This window comes from Coregonus clupeaformis, chromosome 29 (genome assembly GCF_020615455.1).
Source record: "Coregonus clupeaformis isolate EN_2021a chromosome 29, ASM2061545v1, whole genome shotgun sequence".
Classification (NCBI taxonomy): domain Eukaryota; kingdom Metazoa; phylum Chordata; class Actinopteri; order Salmoniformes; family Salmonidae; genus Coregonus; species Coregonus clupeaformis.
Genome location: NC_059220.1, coordinates 16,077,019 through 16,104,985, shown reverse-complemented (window position 1 = coordinate 16,104,985; position 27,967 = coordinate 16,077,019). Strand labels below are relative to the sequence as shown.

General features: G+C 42.6%; 3 protein-coding genes across 13 annotated transcripts in view; 1 reads left to right on the top strand and 2 right to left on the bottom strand.

Moving 5' to 3' along the window:
- Nucleotides 1-387: 387 nt before the first annotated feature.
- On the bottom strand, nucleotides 388-22,619 carry LOC121544716 (striatin-3). 2 transcript variants are annotated; one of them, XM_041854802.2, is made up of 16 exons: nucleotides 22,360-22,619; nucleotides 16,282-16,385; nucleotides 16,018-16,091; nucleotides 15,824-15,905; nucleotides 15,247-15,423; nucleotides 14,801-14,936; nucleotides 14,251-14,392; nucleotides 5,013-5,149; nucleotides 4,362-4,537; nucleotides 4,177-4,224; nucleotides 3,878-3,999; nucleotides 3,477-3,644; nucleotides 2,998-3,138; nucleotides 2,627-2,734; nucleotides 2,149-2,235; nucleotides 388-1,993 (listed from the first exon to the last, which is right to left on the bottom strand). In XM_041854802.2, the coding sequence occupies exons 1-16, from the start codon at nucleotides 22,606-22,608 to the stop codon at nucleotides 1,824-1,826; spliced, it is 2,121 nt and encodes a 706-aa protein (XP_041710736.1). In that variant the 5' UTR covers nucleotides 22,609-22,619; the 3' UTR covers nucleotides 388-1,823. The 2 variants fall into 2 exon arrangements, with proteins under 2 accessions (XP_041710736.1, XP_041710737.1); XM_041854803.2 differs by lacking the exon at nucleotides 22,360-22,619 and adding an exon at nucleotides 17,071-17,402.
- Nucleotides 21,692-26,010, top strand: LOC121544717 (AP-4 complex subunit sigma-1-like). 4 transcript variants are annotated; one of them, XM_041854806.2, is made up of 8 exons: nucleotides 21,692-22,011; nucleotides 22,901-22,938; nucleotides 23,149-23,192; nucleotides 23,378-23,538; nucleotides 23,968-24,054; nucleotides 24,173-24,238; nucleotides 24,641-24,652; nucleotides 25,368-26,010. In XM_041854806.2, the coding sequence occupies exons 4-8, from the start codon at nucleotides 23,401-23,403 to the stop codon at nucleotides 25,497-25,499; spliced, it is 435 nt and encodes a 144-aa protein (XP_041710740.1). In that variant the 5' UTR covers nucleotides 21,692-22,011; nucleotides 22,901-22,938; nucleotides 23,149-23,192; nucleotides 23,378-23,400; the 3' UTR covers nucleotides 25,500-26,010. The 4 variants fall into 4 exon arrangements, with proteins under 4 accessions (XP_041710740.1, XP_041710739.1, XP_041710741.1 ...); XM_041854805.2 differs by lacking the exons at nucleotides 22,901-22,938; nucleotides 23,149-23,192 and having other exon boundaries at nucleotides 21,694-22,011; XM_041854807.2 differs by lacking the exons at nucleotides 21,692-22,011; nucleotides 23,149-23,192 and having other exon boundaries at nucleotides 22,850-22,938.
- LOC121544714 (E3 ubiquitin-protein ligase HECTD1) overlaps nucleotides 25,757-27,967 on the bottom strand; it is a 46,496-nt gene continuing 44,285 nt past the window's right edge. For all 7 annotated transcript variants that reach the window (XM_041854795.2, XM_041854799.2, XM_041854797.2 and 4 more), the window contains one exon: nucleotides 25,757-26,825. In XM_041854795.2, the coding sequence (XP_041710729.1) occupies nucleotides 26,688-26,825 (138 nt within the window). In that variant the 3' untranslated portion in view covers nucleotides 25,757-26,687. The remainder of the gene's footprint in view (nucleotides 26,826-27,967) is intronic.

The following is a 27,967-nucleotide window of genomic DNA, read 5'->3' as shown; positions in this document are numbered from 1 at the left end:
AATTTGACAAACTGACTTGTTGGAAAGGTGGCATCCTATGACAGTGCTATGTTGAAAGTCACTGAGCTCTTCAGTAAGGCCATTCTACTGCCAAGGTTCGTCTATGCAGATTGCATGGCTGTGTGCTCGATTTTATACACCGGTCAGCAACGGGTGTGGCTGAAATAGCCGAATCCACTAATTTGAAGGTGTGTCCACATACTTTTGCATATATATACACTGTACAGTGAGGGAAAAAAGTATTTGATCCCCTGCTGATTTATTTTTATTTTTTATATACAACTTTTCAATAGATTTTTGTTAATCACGCAAACACAATTAACCCAACAAAACAAGGTTACATGCAGTCTCAGCATGCATTACAAACACAGACTTTATGTACAGGTACACCATTTAATATTTATTATAGACATTTTATATACATTACTTTTCAACAGTTGCATTTTGCTATGTGGTACAATCTTTAAAATCTGCTGATTCATAGTTTGTAAAACAAAAACCTTACAAAACTCATCAAAACTCACAAACTAACCAGAACCTTTTTTTGGAAGACTAGAAAAAATATTTTATTGTATTTATCATGCATTACACAAACAAAAGTATTTAGTTACACCATAAATTGTAGCATGTTTGAACATAAAATTGTTTTGCAGGATAAAAGAGAAAAGTACAACCAAACAAAAGACTGAGTCGTGATTAATCTTACGTTTGCTATTCCAATTCCTTAAAACAAAATTAAGAAAAATAAAACGGTTACACCCCATGCTTGCTTCAAAGCACTGATTTATAGCATTAAGATGTCTAATAACCTGTGATAAATAAACTAAAATACAGTAAGGTGTACAAAAATATCACATAGTGATAGGATGATGCAGTTTATTTTAAAAGAGAGCGCTCTCTCAGGAAGCCATGAACTGTGCTTCTTTTAGTCCTATAGTCTTTACTCATGTGACAAGACCGTGTCAAAGCAATGTAAGAGATCACATCCTTGGGTTAGGAAGGGCGAGTTCACTGAGTGTTTTCAGTGACGTGGGAACAGTAAGATGATGGTTGTGGGGGACAGCATTAGTTGTGATGAAGGGTTCAGACCGGGAATAAATATTCCCTTCTTTTTTTATTTATATACATAATTTTCAGTGCTGTTATGACAGACTTTATTTATATAAAAAGGATTATAAAAACTATATTTATTTTTTTACACAAAAATGTCATGGAACTAATGCTAAAGTGTGAAGTTGATTGACTATATTTCATTCATTATTTTTCTCACTACATGATGTTGTTGAGTGGACGCCTGACTGACTCATGTTTAGTGTGAACTGAACTGACGCCGCAGGGTCTCCCGGTCGGCCCACCAGGGGCTGTGGCCACGTCCTGTTAAATAGAAACTATCAGAGCCAGCCCTGTATGGTTGGGGTCAGCCCTGTAGTATGAATCAGGTGAAATCTCAAATTCTCCCTCGGTCACTGAACTATACCTACAGAACAGATATTAGCTCAGCTCAAACCCAGTCAAAAAGGCTACATACGCTAGTTTGTTTTACTCCAGCTTTTTTAACTTACAGTAAATTACAGGTAAATGTTGTTGTTGTTTTAGTTTGAAAACAGGATAAAATTGATTGGGCGCTTCTCCACCCTCCACGCCTGGCATAAGTCCCCTTGGCACCTGGTTTGTGTTGAGTTTAACAGGGATGGGGGTGGAGGGAGGCAGCTTCAATGTAGTGTCATAAAATGCTACTCTTGTTACACAAGGCAGTGAAGCAGTCCATTCTTTCTTTCTGTGTCTACACACTCAGCTCAACCTGGCAGAGCAGCACTGGTCTACTACACAAACACTTTGGCCAGGGCGTCGGCCCCTGCACTTGCTATGTATGCCTTAGACGGGTGGAAGGCAACGTCATAGATGGACTCGTCAGACTTCTTGCGGTGGGCAGTGATCTCCTGCACACAGGTCTTACTGTCCAGGTTCCACAGACGGATAGAGCAGTCGTGGCCTACGGATGAGGAATGTGTTCAGTAGGGAGAAAACATTTTGAAACAGAGGTACTAGCTACCTGAACCCAAAAAGAAGACTTCCCTTGTCCATACAAAACGTTTTGCTACAGTGTGAGTGAGCAGTAGCGGATTCAGTGGCGTTGCTTGAACTTACTTCCTGACATCAGGTAGATTCCGTTGGGGTCCACAGCCAGGCTGGTGACGGCATCCAAGTGGGCCACCATCGCATGGATCACTTTACCTACACGACAGACAGACGTAACAGTCAGTACAGCGGTATGGCAGACAGACAGGCAGACGTAACAGTCAGTACAGCGGTATGGCAGACAGACAGGCAGACGTAACAGTCAGTACAGCGGTATGGCAGACATACGTAACAGTCAGTGCAGAGGTATGGCAGACAGACAGGCAGACGTAACAGTCAGTACAGAGGTATGGCAGACAGACAGGCAGACGTAACAGTCAGTACAGAGGTATGGCAGACAGACAGGCAGACGTAACAGTCAGTACAGAGGTATGGCAGACAGACAGTCATTCTCCCATCTAGGCTGTTATTCACTAAGCTACACACACAAAGACAACAGTCAGTCAGAGTAGCTAGCTAAACAGTGTGTCCACTCCTGTCCACTTACCCGATTTATTGTCGAAGAACTTGATGTTTCTGTCCTCGTGGGCCGTGATGGTTACAGGCAGGGTGGGGTGACTCACTACCTTGTTGATGTGGTTGGCTGCAGGCAGAGCTGAAAACATACAGAGGAGAGAATGGGTCAACACTACACTCACTATTAATACACCATCTGGAATGAAGACCGTTAAAACTGTTTACTTCTTCTCTAGGAGGATATATCATATATCTTGCATGGTCACAGGAGAACAACAACAGTAGCTAAAAAGTTCCCCAGTCCTACCACAGAGCATAGGGTTAGTCTCGCTAGTGTGTTAGAAAAGGCTATAGGCTAGGGTTTGGACTAGGTCAGGATTCTACTCTAAATTGTAGACTTACTGCTCTCCCCCTGACCAGCGAACACCACGGCGGTCTGTGAGGTCTCCAGGTCATAGATCACAGCGTTGCCCGTATTGAAGGACGCCACCATGTGGGCGGGGTCACAGCCGTTGAAATCCACCGCAGTGGGGATGCCGTGCTCTGTCGTAGACAGACAGACACACACACACACAAAGACAACGGTCAGTTAAAGAGCCTTTTGCACTTCCACTCTCTGACCTTGGCCACTTGACACACCAGCCATAGACAAGTGCCATTGTCATGTTATGTCCGTGTGAATAACAAGCTCTCCATCACACTACTGGGGAAGTTGAAGTGCACAGCATTTGGATGCATACCATATGGATTTCTCTTAAAGGAAGGGAGAATTTAATATAAAACAATTTATTTAACTCCAACTTCGCTCTAAGACAAATGGAACTCAGTTAAGCTATTTGGGCCTTATTAATGGAATACTAAGTCTAGTGCTATGTTCTTACCTTTCTCTGCATTGTAAGTGCTGATGCATGGGTTCTTCTCCTGGGGGTTCCACAGCTTGACTGTTCCGTCTGCGGAGCAGGACAACAGGCGGTTCTTGATGCCGCTGTAGGCCAGCCCCCACACGGCGTCTGTGTGGCCCAGCCAGGTTCCAGCCAGGACGCTGGGGTCTGAGGGGTTGGAGGAGGGGACAGGGTCAGTCATACCCATACAATAAGGAAGGAAAAACAGCTCTGTGATTACTCAAGGACGTGATTGGAATAAAGTGAAGAAAAAGTATACTAGTCGATTCCAATAATATGATAGATGAATGAAAGTATTCCTGACTTCTGTTAGTGTGGTCAATGTCTAAAGGCACAGAGGATAGACAGAATATTGGCCATGCTAAATGTGCCAACCTTACCATAGGTGTCATAAGGGTCTACGTTGGAGCTGGGGATGTTCCACCACTGTATTGTGTGGTCAATCCCTCCACTGTAACACTGCTCTCCACTGGAAGTCATAGCCAGGGACAGCACAGGCCCCCTGAGGAGAGGAAAGGCGTATCAGAAAGGTGACTTTTAATGCTCCCTACTAACAATAATTTACATCATTATACAGTGAGAGAAAGCTATATGCAAAACAGTTTTATTGATGGATTACAGTTTTACCGTATTAAGTTGTGTTTTTTACCACTGCTCCTTCCGGTAATTAGATACTTACACATGAGCTCTGAATGTGTATATAGGCTCCACATCAAAAGAGGCACTTCTAATGAAGAGGAAACAAAGAATTCTTTAAAAAGGGTTTTCATACCTATTTAATATAATGATGCATTCTAGAATTCAAGAATGACAAGTTAATCCAACCATGTAAACAAGTGTTTGTGTGTGTGTGTGTGTGTTTACTTTTTGGCAGGCACAGTCTTCTGCAGGTTCCACAATTTGAGGGTGTGGTCCTCAGACACGGTGACCAGGACAGGCTCTACAGGATGGAAGGCCAGGGCCCTGACCCCGTCAAAGTGGCTGCGCAGTGTGTACTTGGGATTCCACGTCTTCCTGAACGTGTCCTTATTGGCTGGCAGCTAAAAATAGATAGACCGGACAGGGGAGGAGAAGAGAAGGGCAACTTTAAACAAGTGTGGAGTGAAAAATAGAGACAGGTTGGTGGTGAGTTAGCTAGGGGGGAATAGACAGCACTAGAAGATGTTATGTAATAGGACTACTTGAGTGCGGTATGCCCCTCCATTTCCTAATGAAGCCCCTAATGGACATGCTTGGGATGATTCTGACCAACTGTCAAAGCTAGAACATTTCCCCTCTCAACGCTCTGTGTATGTGAGGTGGCTGAGGAGGAGGAGAGAGGTTCAGGGAGAGATTCAGGAGGAAAGAGAGAGGGGCAGGGAGGGGTTGAGGAGGAGAGAGGGGGGCAGAGAGGGGTTGAGGAGGATAGTGAAGGGGGGCAGGGAGGTGTTGAAGGAGAGAGAGAGGGGCAGGGGGGTTTTCAGTGTGGGGGGTTGGAGTTGTTCAGGGATGGCAGGTAGGACTTGTGGTACTTACATCATAGCTGTAGTCGGCCTCGTCATTGGAGACGGTGAGGTCAGCTAGGTCTCCCAGTCCCAGGACACTCTCCAACACGTCATCAGAGCCCATGATAAAGGACTTGCCCCCGCCTGAGGGAAACGGTAAGGGCTCAGCTAAGAATAGGACGGAGAGGAGAGGAGGAGGTTTTAGTAAACACTATACAGGCCACACCTAGACAGAGACAAAGATGCTTGGTAAACAAAGATCTCAGCTCCTCTCAGTGGGGTGCTAAAACATTCACCCGAATGGGAAAGACTGCAGCGCACACACTAAGCTGATTGACATGGCTAGACAAGCTTTTATGGCTAACACTTAAGGAGACATAGTAGAAAGTAAAGTATTCCCCTAGGTAGAAGTCAAAGCCTTGAGTAAAAAATGTAGACATGCAATTAAACAATTTCCTAAACAGACTAACGTTAAAGATGCACTATGCAGAAATCGCTCCGCCATTTCCTGATTGCTAAAATTCTAATAGTTTGCTTAATTTCAGTTTGTGACAAAACAAGCAAGAACAGTGTAGAGAATTATTGTACCATCTAAACCGCAGTGAAATATATTTTCTATAACCAAAACATATTGTATTTTCAGCTGATGTACAAAACCGAAAACGTAATGTAAAAATGTAACTTAACCATCTACATTCTAAGCCCTGTCTAAGAACGGGAAGCATAGAAATAGCGCACATAGAACACACATACTGTTTCTTAGACTTGCTATCAATGAGAATGACAGATCTATAACATCCATTTCTATGTGAATTTGGTCGGGTCGCCCTAAAAGTTACATATTGCAGCATTACGGAGGAGAAGCAACTACACGGGTTAGGACTCCTGCACAAAAACTAAAGAAATATAGGCCAGCATGTATAGACTGGGGTTCATTTCATGACTAATGAGTCTGACTGGTGCTCTGTATGCAACCCTTTCTCTCAGCCACTGTGGAGGATTGCGCTGAGAGTAATGTTGAGATTAGTGCTGCCTGAGAGTACTGTGACTGACCCTAGAGGCTGTGATTAGAACAGGGCATGCAGCAGCAGTGAGGTGTGTATGGCAGGGCCAGGGAAGGGCTCAGAATATCCTGTGCACAAGTGAGGAGGAATGCGGACGCAGCATTGGCGCAATTGAGATTCCACAGGGTGGGCCTTTCTTGCTGCAGATCAGAATACACCCCCCCACTACACTACAGTTCAATTAGATCTACCACTGGCCCACACATAGACATGTATTCCTCTACTGTCCACAGATCCTCTACCCAACACCCATGCGGGCTAACACAGATTATAATTACCGCATTTATGCCAAATGGACATGGTGCAAAATGGGGTATAACCAGTAAAGTCTTTAGAGTCTAAGCTGACATATGTAACTGTTTTAAGATAGTCATACTATTGATGATTTGGATATTTGAATTTTAGGACCCCTTTAGGTAAATACCAAGTAAATAAATAAATAAATAAATAAATAAATAAATAAATATATATATATATATATATATATACACACATACACACACACACACACAGTGGGGAGAACAAGTATTTGATACACTGCCGATTTTGCAGGTTTTCCTACTTACAAAGCATGTAGAGGTCTGTAATGTTTTATCATAGGTACACTTCAACTGTGAGAGACGGAATCTAAAACAAAAATCCAGAAAATCACATTGTATGATTTTTAAGTAATTAATTTGCATTTTATTGCATGACATAAGTATTTGATACATCAGAAAAGCAGAACTTAATATTTGGTACAGAAACCTTTGTTTGCAATTACAGAGATCATACGTTTCCTGTAGGTCTTGACCAGGTTTGCACACACTGCAGCAGGGATTTTGGCCCACTCCTCCATACAGACCTTCTCCAGATCCTTCAGGTTTTGGGGCTGTCGCTGGGCAATACGGACTTTCAGCTCCCTCCAAAGATTTTCTATTGGGTTCAGGTCTGGAGACTGGCTAGGTCACTCCAGGACCTTGAGATGCTTCTTACGGAGCTACTCCTTAGTTGCCCTGGCTGTGTGTTTCGGGTCATTGTCATGCTGGAAGACCCAGCCACGACCCATCGTCAATGCTCTTACTGAGGGAAGGAGGTTGTTGGCCAAGATCTCGCGATACATGGCCCCATCCATCCTCCCCTCAATACGGTGCAGTCGTCCTGTCCCCTTTGCAGAAAAGCATCTCCAAAGAATGATGTTTCCACCTCCATGCTTCACGGTTGGGATGGTGTTCTTGGGGTTGTACTCATCCTTCTTCTTCCTCCAAACACGGCGAGTGGAGTTTAGACCAAAAAGCTCTATTTTTGTCTCATCAGACCACATGACCTTCTCCCATTCCTCCTTTGGATCATCCAGATGGTCATTGGCAAACTTCAGACGGGCCTGGACATGCGCTGGCTTGAGCAGGGGGACCTTGCGTGCGCTGCAGGATTTTAATCCATGACGGCGTAGTGTGTTACTAATGGTTTTCTTTGAGACTGTGGTCCCAGCTATCTTCAGGTCATTGACCAGGTCCTGCCGTGTAGTTCTGGGCTGATCCCTCACCTTCCTCATGATCATTGATGCCCCACGAGGTGAGATCTTGCATGGAGCCCCAGACCGAGGAAGATTGACCGTCATCTTGAACTTCTTCCATTTTCTAATAATTGCGCCAACAGTTGTTGCCTTCTTACCAAGCTGCTTGCCTATTGTCCTGTAGCCCATCCCAGCCTTGTGCAGGTCTACAATTTTATCCCTGATGTCCTTACACAGCTCTCTGGTCTTGGCCATTGTGGAGAGGTTGGAGTCTGTTTGATTGAGTGTGTGGACAGGTGTCTTTTATACAGGTAACGAGTTCAAACAGGTGCAGTTAATACAGGTAATGAGTGGCGAACAGGAGGGCTTCTTAAAGAAAAACTAACAGGTCTGTGAGAGCCGGAATTCTTACTGGTTGGTAGAATACCATCCCAACCGTGAAGCATGGAGGTGGAAACATCATTCTTTGGGGATGCTTTTCTGCAAAGGGGACAGGACGACTGCACCGTATTGAGGGGAGGATGGATGGGGCCATGTATCGCGAGAGCTTGGCCAACAACCTCCTTCCCTCAGTAAGAGCATTGAAGATGGGTCGTGGCTGGGTCTTCCAGCATGACAACGACCCGAAACACACAGCCAGGGCAACTAAGGAGTGGCTCCGTAAGAAGCATCTCAAGGTCCTGGAGTGGCCTAGCCAGTCTCCAGACCTGAACCCAATAGAAAATCTTTGGAGGGAGCTGAGAGTCCGTATTGCACAGCGGCAGCCCCGAAACCTGAACGATCTGGAGAAGGTCTGTATGGAGGAGTGGGCCAAAATCCCTGCTGCAGTGTGTGTAAACCTGGTCAAGACCTACAGGAAACGTATAATCTCTGTAATTGCAAACAAAGGTTTCTGTACCAAATATTAAGTTCTGCTTTTCTGATGTATCAAATCCAATTTGTAAGTCGCTCTGGATAAGAGCGTCTGCTAAATGACGTAAATGTAAATACTTATGTCATGCAATAAAATGCTAATTAATTACTTAAAAATCATACAATGTGATTTTCTGGATTTTTGTTTTAGATTCCGTCTCTCACAGTTGAAGTGTACCTATGATAAAAATTACAGACCTCTACATGCTTTGTAAGTAGGAAAACCTGAAAAATCGGCAGTGTATCAAATACTTGTTCTCCCCACTGTATATAAAAAATGTATTTGATAAAATATTGATTTTGGCCTTTACTACTAAAGCCCATAGAAATTAATTGAATAACACATTCATAAATGGCAAAAAGGACAGTCAAAAAATAAATAATAAGAAACAAGGTTAAGTGTCGGTCCTAGATCTAGGAGATAGACATTTCCTTGTTTTCGAAAGAAAAGCAATTTTTTGGTCCATTAAAATAACATCAAATTGATCAGAAATACAGTGTAGACATTGTTAATGTTGTAAATGGCCATTGTAGCTGGAAACTGATGATTTTTTATGGAATATCTACATAGGCATGCAGAGGTCCATTATCAGCAACCATCAGTCCTGTGTTCCAATGGCACGTTGTGTTTGCTAATCCAAGTTTATCATTTTAAAAGGCTAATTGATCATTAGAAAACTATTTTGCAATTATGTTAGCACAGCTGAAAACTGTTGTGCTGATTAAAGAAGCAATAAAACTGGCCTTCTTGAGACTAGTTGAGTATCTGGAGCATCAGCAATTGTGGGTTCGATTACAGAATCAAAATGGCTAGAAACAAATAACTTTATTCTGAAACTCGTCAGTCTATTCTTGTTCTGAGAAATGAAGGCTATTCCATGCGAGAAATTGCCAAGAAACTGAAGATCTCGTACAACGCAAACTGTCTCTAACCGGAATAGAAAGAGGAGTGGGAGGCCCCGGTGCACAACTGAGCAAGAGGACAAATACATTAGTGTCTAGTTTGAGAAACAGGCGCCTCACAGGTCATCAACTGGCAGCTTCATTAAATAGTACCCGCAAAACACCAATCTCAACGTCAACAGTGAAGAGGCGACTCCGGGATGCTGGCCTTCTAGGCAGAGTTACAAAGAAAAAACCATATCGCAGACTGCCCATCTTTAATTTTTATTGGCCAGTCTAAGATGTGTCTTTTTCTTTGCAACTCTGCCTAGAAGGTCCTCATCCCGGAGTCAATTTGATGTTATTTTAAAAATGGACAAAAACATTGCTTTACTTTCAAAAACAAGGAAATTCCTAAGTGACCCCAAACCTTTGAACGGTAGTGTATATAAAATATTTATAAACAATTTTAAAAAACTACAGTTGAAGTCAGAAGTTTACATACGCTTAGGTTGGAGTCATTAAAACTCGTTTTTCAACTACTCCACACATTTCTTGTTAACAAACTATAGTTTTGGCAAGTCGGTTAGGACATCTACTTTGTGCATGACGCAAGTAATCTTTCCAACAATTGTTTACAGACAGATTATTCACAATTCCAGTGGGTCAGAAGTTTACATACACTAAGTTCACTGTGCCTTTAAACAGCTTGGAAAATTCCAGAAAATTATGTCATGGCTTTAGAAGCTTCTGATAGGCTAATTGACATCATTTGAGTCAATTGGAGGTGTACCTGTGGATGTATTTCAAGGCCTACCTATAAACTCAGTGCCTCTTTGCTTGACATCATGGGAAAATCAAAAGAAATCAGCCAAGACCTCCACAAGTCTGGCTCATCCTTGGGAGCAATTTCCAAACGCCTGAAGGTACCACATTCATCTGTACAAACAATAGTACGCAAGTATAAACACCATGGGACCACGCAGCCGTCATACCACTCAGGAAGGAGACGCGTTGTGTCTCCTAGAAATGAATGTACTTTGGTGCGAAAAGTGCAAATCAATCCCAGAACAACAGCAAAAGGACCTTGTGAAGATGCTGGAGGAAACAGGTACAAAAGTATCTACACTGCTCAAAAAAATAAAGGGAACACTAAAATAACACATCCAAGATCTGAATGAATGAAATAATCTTATTAAATACTTTTTTCTTTACATAGTTGAATGTGCTGACAACAAAATCACACAAAAATGATCAATGGAAATCAAATGTATCAACCCATGGAGGTCTGGATTTGGAGTCAACCTCAAAATTAAAGTGGAAAACCACACTACAGGCTGATCCAACTTTGATGTAATGTCCTTAAAACAAGTCAAAATGAGGCTCAGTAGTGTGTGTGGCCTCCACGTGCCTGTATGACCTCCCTACAACGCCTGGGCATGCTCCTGATGAGGTGGCGGATGGTCTCCTGAGGGATCTCCTCCCAGACCTGGACTAAAGCATCCGCCAACTCCTGGACAGTCTGTGGTGCAATGTGGCGTTGGTGGATGGAGTGAGACATGATGTCCCAGACGTGCTCAATTGGATTCAGGTCTGGGGAACGGGCGGGCCAGTCCATAGCATCAATGCCTTCCTCTTGCAGGAACTGCTGACACACTCCAGCCACATGAGGTCTAGCATTGTCTTGCATTAGGAGGAGCCCAGGGCCAACCGCACCAGCATATGGTCTCACAAGGGGTCTGAGGATCTCATCTCGGTACCTAATGGCAGTCAGGCTACCTCTGGCGAGCACATGGAGGGCTGTGCGGCCCCCCAAAGAAATGCCACCCAACACCATGACTGACCCACTGCCAAACCGGTCATGCTGGAGGATGTTGCAGGCAGCAGAACGTTCTCCACGGTGTCTCCAGACTCTGTCACGTCTGTCACATGTGCTCAGTGTGAACCTGCTTTCATCTGTGAAGAGCACAGGGCGCCAGTGGCGAATTTGCCAATCTTAGTGTTCTCTGGCAAATGCCAAACGTCCTGCACGGTGTTGGGCTGTAAGCACAACCCCCACCCGTGGACGTCGGGCCCTCATACCACCCTCATGGAGTCTGTTTCTGACCGTTTGAGCAGACACATGCACATTTGTGGCCTGCTGGAGGTCATTTTGCAGGGCTCTGGCAGGGCTCCTCCTGCTCCTCCTTGCACAAAGGCGGAGGTAGCAGTCCTGCTGCTGGGTTGTTGCCCTCCTACGGCCTCCTCCACGTCTCCTGATGTACTGGCCTGTCTCCTGGTAGTGCCTCCATGCTCTGGACACTACGCTGACAGACACAGCAAACCTTCTTGCCACAGCTCGATGTGCCATCCTGGATGAGCTGCACTACCTGAGCCACTTGTGTGGGTTGTAGAGTCCGTCTCATGCTACCACTAGAGTGAAAGCACCTCCAGCATTCAAAAATGACCAAAACATCAGCCAGGAAGCATAGGAACTGAGAGAAGTGGTCTGTGGTCACCACCTGCAAAACCAGTCCTTTATTGGGGGTGTCTTGCTAATTACCTATAATTTCCACCTGTTGTCTATTCCTTTTGCACAACAGCATGTGAAATTTATTGTCAATCAGTGAAGTGTGATTGACTTGGAGTTACATTGTGTTGTTTAAGTGTTCCCTTTATTTTTTTGAGCAGTGTATATCCACAGTAAAACGAGTCCTATATCGACATAACCTGAAAGGCCACTCAGCAAGGAAGAAGCCACTGCTCCAAAACCGCCATAAAAAAGCCCGACTACGGTTTGCAACTGCACATGGGGACAAAGATCGTACTTTTTGGAGAAATGTCCTCTGGTGTAATGAAACAGAAATACAACTGTTTGGCCATAATGACCATCGTTATGTTTGGAGAAAAAAGGGGGTGGCTTGCAAGCCGAAGAACACCATCCCAACCGTGAAGCACAGGGGTGGCAGCATCATGTTGTGGGGGTGCTTTGCTGCAGGATGGACTGGTGCACTTCACAAAATAGATGGCATCATGAGGAAGGAAAATGATGTGGATATAATGAAGCAACATCTCAAGACATCAGTCAGGAAGTTAAAGCTTGGTCGCAAATGGGTCTTCCAAATGGACAATGACCCCAAGCATACTTCCAAAGTTGTGGCAAAATGGCTTAAGGACAACAAAGTCAAGGTATTGGAGTGGCCATCACAAAACCCTGACCTCAATCATATAGAACATTTGTGGGCAGAACTGAAAAAGCGTATGCGAGCAAGGAGGCCTACAAACCTGACTCAGTTACACCAGCTCTGTCAGGAGGAATGGGCCAAAATTCACCCAACTTATTGTGGGAAGCTTGTGGAAGGCTACCTGAAACGTTTTACCCAAGTTAAACAATTTAAAGGCAATGCTACCAAATACTAATTGAGTGTATGTAAACTTCTGACCCACTGGGAATGTGATGAAAGAAATAAAAGCTGAAATAAATCATTCTCTCTATTATTCTGACATTTCACATTCTTAAAGTAAAGTGGTGATCCTAACTGACCTAAGACAGGGAATTTTTACTAGGATTAAATGTCAGGAATTGCGAAAAACTGAGTTTAAATGTATTTGGCTAAGGTGTACGTAAACTTCCGACTTCAACTGTGTGTGTGTGTGTGTGTGTATATATACACATATATAACACACATTTAACCCCTTTTTTTGGGTAGGCACAAAACTACCTTCTTACTTCCATTCGTTTTTTAAAAACCTGTACCGGTTAGCTTCAGACAAGTCCTGTGACACTTGTGGGGGTCAAGGAGAACAACATTGTGTTCGTAAGAATCTCCCCTTTCCACAGTGGGGTCCCATTAGTTTGTACGTCAAACCGTTCTGACGTTTTCGTAAGATCTCATGGTCTGACAAACACTGCTCTAGATCTGCCACCTTTCACCGCAGATGTGGAGGTGCAACACTGCCGGATGCGGTGGATTGAGACGCATCCAATGCGAAAGAAACTGATATCTCTGACAGATTTTGATGGGGATATTTTTGTTATATAACACCGGTGCGTCAATCGACTCAAGGGAGTTAAATGTAACTAAATGTAATCGAAAATGTAATCTACGTAATCCCCAAAAGTTATTATTTATCATGAGAGGGCCATAAACAATAACTAGTAATGCTGAATACTCCAAGAAAGGTTTAAATCTCACCTTTTTGCTAAAAATAGTTATAAATTGCAGAAGTGTAGTCACTTTTGAGGACACAAGCTCAAGTACACACTACAAATATGAAATACAGTATTTTATATGATGTAATTTCCTATTCAACAAAACTGTATGAATAAGGCTTGAAATGACATACGCTTTCAAAATATAGTACAATCAAATTATAAAACTACTAACTATAAGATTTCACCTTCCGTATAACTGTAAAATACATATTTGTATGTTTAGTGTTAGAGAACATTTGCATATATTGATCAAGGTCTCTTGATCAAAACATCTGCCCCCATTGCTGTGAACATCTCACAGAGCTCTAGCTTGGCTTCCTGAACTCGTTATGAACTCGCCTTTGCTCTAATATTAATCATGTCCATCTATGACAAACAGCAAGTGTTTTTTGTTTAAAAATCTATTAATTATTTTAGATGAATGGCTATAAATCGATCTCTGAATGTGCTACCATGATGAAACCACTCTGCGCTACAATGTAACGATTGCAGGCATGTGCTTTGTTAGTGGCTGGAGATGATGGACAGTCAGAAGAGCAAATGAAATGGTAGGAGGGACATCCCAGCTTCAAGTGGTTTCAGATTTCACATCCTATGTCACACAGGCTCAGAAAATATACTCTGTGTCCGTGGGAACCAGGGCTATCGATTTATTAGGGGACTTTACATCTATAAGATAGCTCTCAGCAGCTAGTGAGTTAGGTATCTGATATCCTCTTACCCCATTCGGTCCCGTCCCCTGAACTCCGGGCCTCCCCTGCTCCCTCTCCGTCCTCGGCATTCACCAGGAAGTCAAACTCCTTCAGAGCCTCCTCCGTGTCGGGGTCATCTGGAAGGTCAGAGGCCAGGCCCTCGTTCCCAACCTGGACAGAGGACAAACACAGTCAGTCACCAGGTCTGGCACAGTGGGATTATCAGATATATAGTTCATACAATACTTGTAAAATAAAAGTATACTTCACAATACTTTTATTTTCCATTTTAGGAGACTAGTGGTTGTTATTTCCGTTCCATATGCTCTTGTACCAATTTAACTGTGTTGACTTATTTTACACAGCAGGCATTTAAAGGTTCTCTCTTGATGAATATCAACATTTATAAATCAGGTCTGAGGATACCAGTCTAGTGTCGAGCTAAGCACTACTTTGGTCTTAGTAAGACATTATTACAACCATTTACACAGAGATGACAGCGGCAGTACATTTAGAACATTAGGAATGGTCTTTTCACTTATGACCAGATGTAATTGTCTGTAGCAAAGAGGGTTTCACCTTTATCTTATGCTTTTTTATTGTGTGTTTGCCACTGTCTATATCCTCCATCAGGTCTCCATCCTCATCGTCATCTTCATCACTGTCCTCTGCGTTTTCTAAGAAGTTAAATGTTTCCAGAACATCTCCTGGATTCCTAGTAAAACAGGTAGAAAACTATTTAGAGCAATGCGTCACTGTGGATGATTTGATTAGTCACATACATGGCACAGGTCTGGATGATGCATCTAATGCTATTCAGAGCATACTGTTCTGAGCACAGAGGCAGAATGTACAGAATCCATCAGAAATCTGCTATCTGGGAAGTTGCCAGGAAAAGTGAAGAGAGTGATTTCAGTTGTCAGGCAAAGTGAGCAACATTGTGTCAGTTGGATAACACCAATTCCTTCAGACCTTCACTGAAGTGATTGGCAGTATGCATGATCAGAGGAGGCCTTACTACCTACCTTTTCATATCTTGTCCCTTTCGTTTGGCTGGAGACTCCCCTCCATTAAGGATCTGATCCAGGTTCTTGTTTTCCACCGAGCCATTCTGCTCTGAGCCGGACAGGCCCAGTAACGAACGCACTCTCTGAGACCGCACATCTAGTATTGTGTCCGTGTAACCTACTTCCTGAAGATATCTGTTGGGACAGAAACAGAGAATTACACATAAAAATTACTTAGCTAACTAAGTAAACCTGGGCACGTATTCCTAAAGCATCTCAAATCAAATTGTATTGGTCACATACACATATTTAGCAGATGTTATTGCGGGTGTTGCGAAACGCTTGTGTTCCTAGCTCCAACAGTGCAGTAGCAGCTAACAATTCAAGAGCTGGGTGCTGCTCTAGGATCAGTTTGACCTTTTAGATTATAAGGAATCAGATGACATGGACAAGGGGGACCTGATCCTAGACCAGCACTCCTATTCTGAGATGCAGGCCCGGATGGGAATTCATCTTGAGCTATAAGTAAGTGTGTTAGCATGGTAGCTGCATGCGAGGCCCTGTAAGCTGTGTGTGCTGTCAGTAGAGTACTCACTGTCTGAGGAGTTGTCTGCCCTGTTTCCACGTCAGCTGACTATTCTGAGGTACAGCAGGGACCTCTGTGTCTTTGGTATCTTCTGTAAACACAACAGAAAAGTTAATGAAACCGCTGTAAAACTAGCTTTATGTCAACAGATTCTATTTATCATCATTACGTTTTATTGCAGTTCAGAGAGGAGAGGTCCATACCTGATTCAAAGCTGGGCATCTTAACTTCACCTTGATTTAATTCTGTTCCATATTTTAATTTATGGTATTTTGCTCTAGTAGAGAAAAGATAAAGTAAAGAGATTAGTAAATGTGATAATAAGCATACTTTGCAGTTATGCACAAAATGTACAGGTAATGTATAAAATGTCAGGCATTGAGGTCAATGAGACCAAGATTGAAATTGGCCTTGTATCGACGTTATTGACTCATGTAAAAAATTATAGGTAATAGGTATACACTCACCTTTCTTGCTTTAATGCATATTCTAACATTTTTATTCTTCTAACTAGATCATTCTTTAAATTTTCTTGACCCTTCCTTTCTCCTTGTAGGAATGCTATTCGAGCCTGAAAGAAACAAGAAAAGAGAAAAAAGAAATAGGTTTAGGGTCTGCCGATAAAGTCAACATTTTATTCTCAACTTAGAAAGCACTACACATGAAAGGTCATATTTTGTGGTGTATCAAACACTACTCTTTCCCACAGAGGAAATAGGCATGTCATGTCTACTGAATTATTAAAACAGCAGAATAACTGTGTCAGAGGCAGCAACGATTACAACATCACCTAGTACTACCACACTCTTCTTCTTATCCTCATATTCCATTCAAATAATTACTCCATCAAATCTTTGTATCACATTAAACTTTAATTATGCACACAAACAAACCCCATGTAGGGGCTTACTAGTCCAGCTATTGACCCTGTACAACAGTTGTCACCAACCTTTTCTGAGTCAAGATCACTTTTGCAGTCAAAAAGAAGGCAGAGATATTTTTTAAAACATGAATTAAAATGTAACATTAACCTAATAAAAACAGTTATGTAGGAATGAGGTTTGTGCAGTAGGCCTAATACATTATCACAGCATATTGGCTATATGCCTGGCCTGCCAATATTGCTCTGCTTAGACCACATTATATTTCAAAACTCGAGCTTTGATAACAAAATAGATCAGTTGGTGTAGCACTTGAGGCACAGTTGAGCATAAATTGAAATAATTTGCTTTTGAATTTTACTGGACTGATGGTACCTGCATCAGATGGTCATGGTTCTCTCAAGACAACTGGGAACTCGGAAAAAAACAAGGTCAAATGATGACTTCAGTGAACTTCAGGTCGGAACTCTCGAAAGATGCCAGAGTTTCCGAGTTGGTTGACCGTTCCCCCCCATAAATCCCAGTCGGATCTCGTTTTTTTCAGAGTTCCCAGATGTCTTGAATGCACTGAAGTCTGAGATTTCTGAGTTCCGAGTTCCCAGTTGTTTTGAACATGGCATTAGTTGCAGCGGAGGGATAGAGCAGCAGAGGGTCCGCCTCTTACGGTCCCTGCTCTCTCCTTCCTTTCCTTTGGTGAGACTGACCAGAGAGAGGGGACACAGTCTTCCATCTGATGGCGAAACCCGAGTCGCACCGCAACTGCCTCAGGCACAAATCATGTTGTTCCTATGACCAGAGAAAGTGAAATACTCCGATATTAAAATAGCTAATAATAATAAAAACGCAGGGCTATCGATACACTTGGCTGCTCATTCATTTCAGCTGCAACGCGAGTGGAAGTAGAGAGAAGTGCGTTTTATGTTTTGTAATAGTGTTGAATAAAAACAGTGTTGACAGAGCTGAATAAAACTTAAAGACAAACTCACTCATAAAAACAGCAGCTCTTTGCTGTATTCTTTCACAGTCTCGCTCTGGTCATGGTTTTAAAAGTTATGAAATCTCACGTAGGCTAGTATCAAACTTTGCTGTGGCCGGGGTAGTGGAAGCTGTAGGTAGGCATGGTGATCCGATTGGCCAGCGCAGTAGGCGCACTCGATTTAGCCACAGATCTCCTGGTCCTCCGGGTTGGCGTAGTTTGTCTTTTCAGACAAATGAAATGGTTCAAAATGGGAACACTTTGCCTACCCGGTGTGCAGGGCTTCTGAATCAAGTGGACCTACCGCCAACAGCGCAACACAAAGAAAAGAGAAAAAGGAAATGTTTGGTGATCGACTAAGAATGTGATCGACCGGTTGGTGACCACTGCTGTACAACATTGACCCTACACATTACATTTCTCTCTCAAAGAGTAAAAATAGACCTAAACTAACAAAAACATATAAGGCAGATGAATTGGGGAAACCTTGGTATAGACCTGGCAAGTCTGGGTAGGACTGCAATTAGCAGTGTGTCTGACTATCCTCAGATCAGCAGAGCAGCAGGCCCAGGTTGTAACACAGGCCTCTCTAGCACCATCACCCCTGTAGGGGTGTTCAGTTCATACAGAACTATTTAGCTGGCCCTTTTCTCCTGCTCAACTCTGTACTGCTAGGGAGTACTGAGCAGCTGTGAAACCCAATGCCGTTTAAAAGGGTAGCAGGCAGGGGGTATTTTTAGTCAGCCGCCCCTTGACTGTAGGGGCAGTGCTCGACTTGGGCAGGAGCTCACCGGAGCAGAGTACCAGCACTCCAAATGTTCTACTGCTTAAGCTCCTGCACCTATATAAAATATTAGTCAGCTGCCCCTAAAAACCTCTCTCGACTGTAGGGATGTCATGGTGCCCATTGCGACCCAGTTGTAAATTGGCAGGTAAACTGGAGACCGATTTCCATTCCGTAGTCATGGAGACTGAGAAAGTGTGGTACCCTGGCTCTGACATAGTGACTCCACATATTGGGCCACCGGCTAGTTTACATAACAGTTTCTTTGCTCTCTGGTATTAGATCATACCTGCTAGGAAAACACTATGGTGGATCTGAACCATTGACTCACCTGGTCCAGTCACTCCCTCAAAGTAATAAGATAAGACAGAATTGAGCACATTCAAGGAGAGAAGGAGTAGGAGATTTAACTCTCTACAGAAAAACATGGAGAACTGGGGTCAATTTTAACAACAGGATTCCCTTCAGTCAACTGAGATCAGTTCTATTAAACAGAATGATATAGGAACAGTCATATTTTGTGTACGATATTCTTTCATTTGCCTGCTTCCTTGGTATGCAAGTCAAAGGGCTAAATGAACGTCTTGCTGGGACCATAAGCATGGGAGGTCTGGCCAGTCAACATTAGCTAGAGGGAGAAGGAAGGTTTCAGCTGAACGAACAGCTGTGTATACACTGGAACCAGCTCAACAGCCAGAGTAGTCTGTTACACAAGCATGCTACTAGCTCTGCAGATACAGCTGGCTACAACATTCTTCAAATAAATATCACTGTATGTGTAGATTTAATATACAGCTAAAATCTAAAAGAGGTCATACTAATTAGTCTATTTGTTAACCTCACTTTTCAATATCCCTGATAGGAGCATGGCAGGCATAGTGACGTGCAATACAAATACAGTACACTAATCAGTGATCAAATCCCAACTATGATCATAATTTTAATTTAAATGTTAAATCACTACTGCTAAAACCACTTTGGGAATCCCCCCTGCCCGAAGGACCACCCTTGAGACCGCCTCGAACCAATCCCAGTGCAGTTAGCAAAGCCAGTATAGGCCTAGCTGCTATGTGTGTGAGGTCACAGCGTTTAGATGTGTAACGGTCAGACTGGGGATACAGAGTGAGCTCACAGACCCAAATTAACATGCTGACAAAGGAATGGGCTGTATTGGAGCAGGAATAGACATGGCCAACTCCTGACACATTCCTCATTGTACAGCTGTCCTGTAATGGGGGCAGAAATAATGGCTGCCTTTTGGAGTTGTCGTCACCAACGTATCATATACCTACCACTTCACTGCAAAGGAACACTGCTTAGGCCTAGTCACACACTTAGATACATTTAGGCCTGTATTTTGGATTCGCCTGTCTGTCTACTTGTTTGTGTTTTTGTGTATAAAAGCCACCTTGCTTCAATAAACAACAAATAAGTCATATTTTCAACAATCTTGGTTTCACAACCCTGGCCTAAAAATAATACCCTATTATCAGACAAGTCTGAAACTGTCAAAATGTATTCACACAGTTCGCACCGTTTTTAGGAGCCAAGGTAGTCCATTAAGTAGAACAGCTATTTTCAGCTTGTCTACTTATAGATGTTATGTATAACCAAGAAAGAACTGTGGAAGAAAATGGCAGTGTAATACTAATTAGCACTGATGCTTTAAGGATAGAGCACTGACATAGTGGTGCACCAGCTGGCTCATACGGGTCCTGAGGAAACACCTGATGCCCAGTGGAAAAATACATCACCCACCAAATCAAGCACAATGAAAGAATGACGTGAATAAGAGATAGTACACTGACTACACACAGAAATACTAAGGTATGAACATAGGCCTACATTGAGATGGTGATTTCAATTTCATCAAGAGAGAACAACATGGTATCAGTTGGATAACATAATCCTGTCAAACCTACATTGTGGTGTTTAAATACTCAGCATCAACATATCAAAAATAAAACCCAGATAGAACACTCTGTGTTAATAAACATTTTATTTCCAAGCCATATTCTGAATAGAAAGGAAAGTGCCCTGTCAGACTGCCATTTCTCTGTCTATCTGGCTGCCATTTCTCTGTCTGTCTGTCTTCTACAGCCAGGGCAAAGGAAGAACAGAGCACATAAGAATGGTTCTTAATATGCCCTGGCAGTCTCAGTGACCTATAAAGCCTGATTTAACCCAGATACTTTCAGGCCTGATGTGACTGCTGTGGACATTGAAGTGATTTGTGCTAACAAGGCTGACTGCTTGAGTGGTGTGGCTGGACCGCAAAGCAACTCAAACAATAGTGAAGGTGCAGCTGACCAAAATAATCTAGGATGTCAGCTTGCTTCATTAACGTAAAATGGAAATAATGTGACCAACACAGAAGTTCAGAATGCATACACTGATTCATATTGTTTTATCAATAAAAAGTGTAACAATATATTGTTCTGGCAAATTAGGCAGGTCATAGGCTACTACTTTGTTTATGTTGACAAGATAAGTATCTATCATATTGCTCTTCAAATAGGGGCTATGTGAAATGTAAAAAAAAATATATATATAGACAGACCTAGACATAAACCCTGAACAGTGCCCTAAATCTGGCTCGTTTTCTGGCCATCTAGTGAGGCATTCAATTACAGGGTCATGGCATGTAGTTTTGTCACTTCACTAGTCCTGAGGGGAGATTGACAGAGCACTACAGGGATGTGGATGACTGTGTTGCCTTCTATCCATTTCAATCTCTTGACTGGTGTGGTCAGAGTGAGTCATGCTGAAGGCATGTGTCACTGAGCAAGTCAGTAAAAGGGGAGTCAATAACCTCCCATCTGCCTCCACCTCACCTGGCTTGTTGTGGGTTGTGTTCAAACAAAGCAGTACTCTACTCTGTCCCAGGCATTTCAACACTTCCACATTCCTTATTATTACAATCACAAAACTGAAACTGAACCAACATTCCCTTTCCTCTCTGCAAGACAGAATTATCACTTTGCTGATGTCATAATAAACGTGTTATAACAAAACCTGGCAAAATGTCATAGAAATAATTCAACTTGCCAAGATGACACAAAAAACAATTATAAAAGTAATGTAGCTAGATAGCTAGTTTGCTAAGTCTAAAGCCACAGATGTTTTACCGTTCGATCTTGAAGTGCATAGCTAGCTAGTGTGTGCCACTGTCAGACTGTGTGGGGCCCTTGACAGCTAGCTAGCTTTGTTGATGTTAGCTTGCTAACAACAGGCACGAGCCATCTGACTGGCATCAGACTATATGGGATTTTCTGATAAAAAAAACAAAAAACACTTTCAGTTAAAAACATTGCACAACTGATATGATCAATAAGATGAGATGTATTCCTATTCAAGATTGACCGTAACCTAACGTGACTCAAGAAGACCCAGCCAAGTCGTCGCCATAATGACCAAACCAAAATGGCTCCTATTCTCGGAGATTAGTTGACTGTCAGCGGTTTGATTAGATCATTCTGTAGTTCAACGACTCTAAAATGAAACTACTAAATGAATACCACAACAGCAAGAGTCAACATGATTAATAAGATCACGGGTAAGACATTGCAAACACATCAACCTGATGATGTTCCACTTTTAAAAAAAAGAGTGACATAGCTTGCCATTCTGTGTGCTAAGCTAACGTTAGCTAGCTACCTGTTATCCGTGGCTAGCTAGCTAGCTGGTGGTATTTGATAGCTAACATAATCAAGTTGGGCGGACAAACTACAGTAGACATTTTTTATCTATCGAAGCATGCCCACTGTATGCAAAGGGGGTGAAACAAATGTTGCACACTATCCAGGCAAAATGCATTGTTGCTCAAGATTCTGTACTCTGTTTATTTAGCTAGCTAACTAGCTAAGGTAACGTTAAACAAGTTAGCTTGCTAATAGATAGCTACCTGAAGTTCGGCCCTTTCCACTTCCCAATGAGCTCTCTCCATTTCGAATCTGGCCCACTCGTGCTGGATATAATGTAGAATACCGGGGATGGTATACTGCTGTGGCCGTGGCATCTCGTCATGCTGCTGCCCCATCCCTGAGCCACCTCCACCACCGACTTGGGGATTAGCGTTGTTATTCCCCTGCGGTTGTTGCTGAGGTCTTGGGGCGGCCATTCCAACTCCTCCTCCGCCGGGGTGTTCATCCATTTTTAAGAAGAGGAAAGTCCCAGCACAATTTGCTGCTTGAATTCGCCCCCCTCCCCCTTTTCAGTTCAGTATTCCCGTATGGATTTGACGATACCTTTCCCTGAAATTCCTCGGCGGCTGTAGTGAGACAGGGCTATGTTTTGGATTTGCTCTCAGTGTAAGGATTTGACGGCCGCTATTAGTCCGATCCTTGGATATGAGAGTCTACTTACTGCGGGGGTGATGAAGAATTGGCCCGCGCTGCATGATGGGACAAGCTCACCTTTTTATTTTTTCCTGTCATCCAAATCAGCTCAATGATCCAAATACAGGAGCCTGGGGATGTGTGCCGTGAGTACAGTTACAGCACAGACAAATTGTGAACCAAGGAAATAATAGAATATAAACATTATTCGAAAAATATATATTGATACAAAACGAACAATCAGGTGTCTGCATGGCAGGCCTGGGACTCTCAGGGAGCCTTCTATCCAGCACCATGGACCTCTGCTCATTGTTGTTGAGTGTTACTGACTACAGTGTTTATGTGTATCTTGTCAGACGCATCAGGATCTGACTTGCATCTGAAATTTTGTTGGTTTAGGGTGAGTAGCCTAATAGTTTTCAAGCTTGACTGAACGCATTCAACGCTTGGCCATAGTCCTTCTGACTTTGCTGAATGGGATATAACTGTCCAGTTACAAATGCATTAACACAAAAGGGTATTACATAAAGACTTTATGCATGATTTGCTATGGCACCATTTATATAACTATTTCCTTTTTTGCAGATACACTGGACTAGGAGGTCACCATGATCAAGTTCCTCCTGATGGTGAACAAGCAGGGCCAGACCCGCCTGTCTAAGTACTATGAGCGGGTGGACATTGGGAAGAGGCCTTTTCTGGAGGCTGATGTTGTCAAGGGATGCCTGTCACGCAAAAAAGAAGAGGTCTCTATCTCAATTATGTTATTTTTACTCTATTAGAAATCTTAATCAATCAAATAAAGGTATTTTGTAAAGACCTTTTTACATCAGCAGTTGTCACAAAGTGCGTTACAGATACCCAGCCTTAAACCCCTAAAAGCAAGCAAGCAATGCAATGGCTTGGAAAAACTAGTTTTTTTTGTTTACTTTCAGGGGTAGAACACAACAGTGAGAAGACGTACATAACTGGTGACAGGGGCATAGACGAGATCCTACAGGACAGAACAAAATCCAGTTCAATAACCTACATCCATCCCTTTAATGTATCATTTAATTTATGCTATTCTTCATGCTGAGTTAGTGTGCCACTGCCAATCCACATGCATTTTATACAGGTGACACAGAGCTCATTCTGCTATTCAAACACCCAAGTAACTATTATTTTCTATCTAGTGCTCTTTTGTGGAATACAAGGACTTCAAACTAGTGTATCGACAGTATGCTGCTCTCTTCATAGTTGTTGGTATCAGTGACACTGAGGTGAGAGTTCATAATTTTACTGTTATAAGTGTAAAAGTATGAGTTATCAGATTAAGGTTGAGATTATATTATTGAGAGTATTCATGATTCATGTTGTGGGATGTCTTTCTTTCCACAGAATGAGCTGTCGATCTATGAGCTGGTACACAACTTTGTAGAGGTTCTTGACAAGTACTTCAGTCATGTGAGTTCAGAGTCTCTCTTTTTATTCACTACTTTAGCACATTCTGGCTGTATGCTAGATTTACTGCATGTCAACTATCCAACCACCTGTGCATAGCTCAGCATTTTAGAGGTCAGCTTTTTCTGGGACAAAAACACATTACTCTAAACTGAGCATTCCCCATAAGAGAAGCCAATACTTCACATTTAATAGTTGTTTTCCATTGGCAGATGTATCCTTGGTTTGCCTAATGTATCTCTATTTTGCCTTTTGTATTGTATTGATGTGTATATTCTTGTAATTACAGGGCTCATCTGCAAAAGAGACCTTGGTCTCAGCATGACTCCCTGTCAAAATAAAGGTTTTAAATAAATACAATAAAAAATAACCATGTAACTGCTTTGTGTTTTTCTCTCCTAACAGAGTGAATTGGATGTATCCTTTACAAATGATAAGTTGTTTTGTTATTAATCAGTTTGAGGAAATGAGTCAGTCATTGAAACAGATGCAGGGGCTGTCTGCGTGTCCACCCCTCACATTAGGGGCTTGTCATGTGGCTAGCCAACTGTGCCATTCGAGGCTTGGCATTTAGTACGGCACTGCACAGACTGATGAACACAACTGTCATTGTCGGACTCTGGTCTCAGTCAGACTTGCCGGGGTCAGACCAGTCATAAGAAGTGGAATGCAACTACAGTCGGTGGTGTTAACGGTTTCACTACACCCGCAATAACATCTGCTAAACACGTGCATGTGACCAATAAAATGTGATTTGATTACACTATGTTTTTTAAGTTGTTCAACTGGCGAGAGACATGTTAATGCAGGGGTTAAAGCCTCCCAAAAATCCCATGACTGAAACTTAAATCAATTAATCATTTTAGGGAAAGAGGATAATTTTGTACATGTATTAAACTGCAAGTTTGACCATTTCAATGTTGAAAAATATATTTTTAAATGATCAATGACTGAAATCTGTCACAGTGAACGTTGACCCCTCTGTTAATGGAGTAGCCAGGGTTAACAATTTCTTACTAATGGAGAGGGCTCATTGAGGGGGGTTAACAAATGCCCTACTTTACACTGTGATAGGGAATTCAATGTGTATTCAATGTTACAATGTCATTTAATTTCTTTAACTCCAGTTCAGATCATGTTGAACCTTGATAAAGTGCACATCATCCTTGATGAGATGATCCAGAATGGGCACATAGTGGAGACCAACAAGAACCGCATCCTGGCACCTCTACTAGCTCTGGACCAGATGTCTGAACCACATTGAGCAATTGTTTGAACAAGACAAGACTATTGGCCTTTGAAAAAGGAGACACATTGCCATCCAAATGATTCATGGACTTCATACTTGAGTTTAGTCAACAATCCATTGTTATTAAGATAGAATAGGGAGGTTTTAGACAGCTATAGTAATAGATTGTGAACTAAGGTATTACACATAAACCCTGTCTTGTGTTTGGTTCTTGAATGTGCATGGAATATGTTATTCAGGTCTTTTATTAATTAAATAAACAACACGTTTCATACTTTGCAAACATTTTAATTTTTTGGAGCATACACATTTGAAAATATCTGTTTACTTCAAACTGCAACTTGAGTTAAATAAATGTTTATAATATACAAAGAAAATACAAGGGAAAGCATAGCTTGCTTTTTTCTTTTTAAATGTGCCTTGCACACAGAACCAGTGTTTTTGTCTCTATAGCTTTATTGTAAAATTACACAAGAAATGCACTCAGGGACTTTGATCCTTATAGCAGGATAATGAACAATCAAAACATACATGACGAAAGAAAAATGAAAATACAAAATAATAAGCATGTGCATCATGATTGTATGCCGTAAGATTAAGTAAAAGGAAGGAAAAATGAAATCCTAATATTCAAACAATGCAGGCACTAGTAAAATTTAACCTGGTAAGGAAATGCCCAAACACACTACAGTTAGCTCTACAGAAGCAGATGCCGTTCTCCCCTCACGCAGGGAAAGGAAGGGGGTTGACAGCCGGGTGGTGGAGAGAAGATCGTGTCAATCGGAAAACCCTAAAATCTACAGAGAACGTACAGATGCTCACAGCCAGAGTATGAGAGAGAGAGAGTAAACACTGTAGACCATGAGGTAACTGTCTGCCCTGGCTTCCAGTCGCTTAAGCCCTTCAAGCAGCAGTGTGCCCTGGGGAGGGAGGGAGCTGTAGTGAGTGGAGCGGAGGAAGGTGGGGGTGCCCCTGACCTTTTCTGTATCAGTAGCTAGTTGAGCCAACATGGGACTGTTTTCCTAAAGTTCTCAGGGGGAAAGGACGGAACAGGGGAGATTTAAGGGAGGGTGGTTGGTGGGGTTGGAGGAGGGGGGAGAGAGATCTCAGAGAGCACAGCTTGTTTATTTTTCTGCAACAAAACACAATAGGCTTCACCAGCAGGGGGGGTTGGTCAGTCATAATGGGGAAGACAGGGCATGCTCAGTTGAGGTGGAAGCCCTTCTCCATGGTGGCTGCTAGGAGGCGCTCTCTCATGATGTCTTCAGAGGAATACTCTGGCAGCTTCAGATAGTGTACACAAGTGTTAACAGAGGGATAGCTGGAGTCTGTCGCGTCCACCTACGAAAGGAACAATTAGTTTAATTGAATTGCAGTCACCTTGCGGTAACTATATACTGAACAAAAATATAAACGCAACATGCAACAATTTCAAAGATTTCAGTTCCAGTTCATATGAGGAAATCAGTCAATTGAAATAAGTTCATTAGGCCCTAAACTATGGATTTCACGACTGGGAATACAGACATGCATCGGTTGGTCACAGATACCTTTAAAAAAAAAAAAAACTGTATCTGGTGTGACCACCATTTGCCTCATACAGTGCGACACATCTCCTTTGCATAGAGTTGATCAGGCTGATGATTGTGGCCTGTGGAATGTTGTCCCACTCCGCTTCAATGACTGTGTGAAGTTGCTGGATATTGGCGGGAACTGGAACACGCTGTCGTACACATCGATCCAGAGCATCCCAAACATGCTCAATGGGTCACATGTCTGGTGAGTATGCATGCCATGGAAGAACTGGGACATTTTCAGTTTCCAGGAATCGTGTACAGATCCTTGCGACATGGGGCCGTACATTATCATGCTGAAACATGAGGTGATGGCAGCGGATGAATGGCACGACAATGGGCCTCAGGATCTCGTCACGGTATCTCTATGCATTCAAATTGCCATCGATAAAATGCAATTGTGTTCGTTGTCCGTAGCTTATGCCTGCCCATACCATAACCCCACCATGGGACACTGTTCACAACATTGACATCAGCAAACAACTCACTTACATGCCGCCATACACATGGTCTGTGGTTGTGAGTTAGGTTGGACGTACTGCCAAATTCTCTAAAATGACATTGGAGGCGGCTTAGGATGGAGAAATGAACATAAAACTATCTGGCAACAGCTCTGGTGGACATTCCTGCAGTCAGCATGCCAATTGACACTCCATCAAAACTTGAGACATCTGTGGCATTGTGTTGTGTGACAAAACTGCACATTTTAGAGTGGCCTTTTATTGTCCCCAGCACAAGGTACACCTGTGTAATGATCATGCTGTTTAATCAGCTTCTTGATATGCCACACCTGTCAGGAGGATGGATTATCTTGGCAAAGTAGAAATGCTCGCTAACAGGGATGTAAAGAAATGTGTGCACATTTTTATTTCAGCTCATGAAACATGGGACCAACACTTCACATGTTGC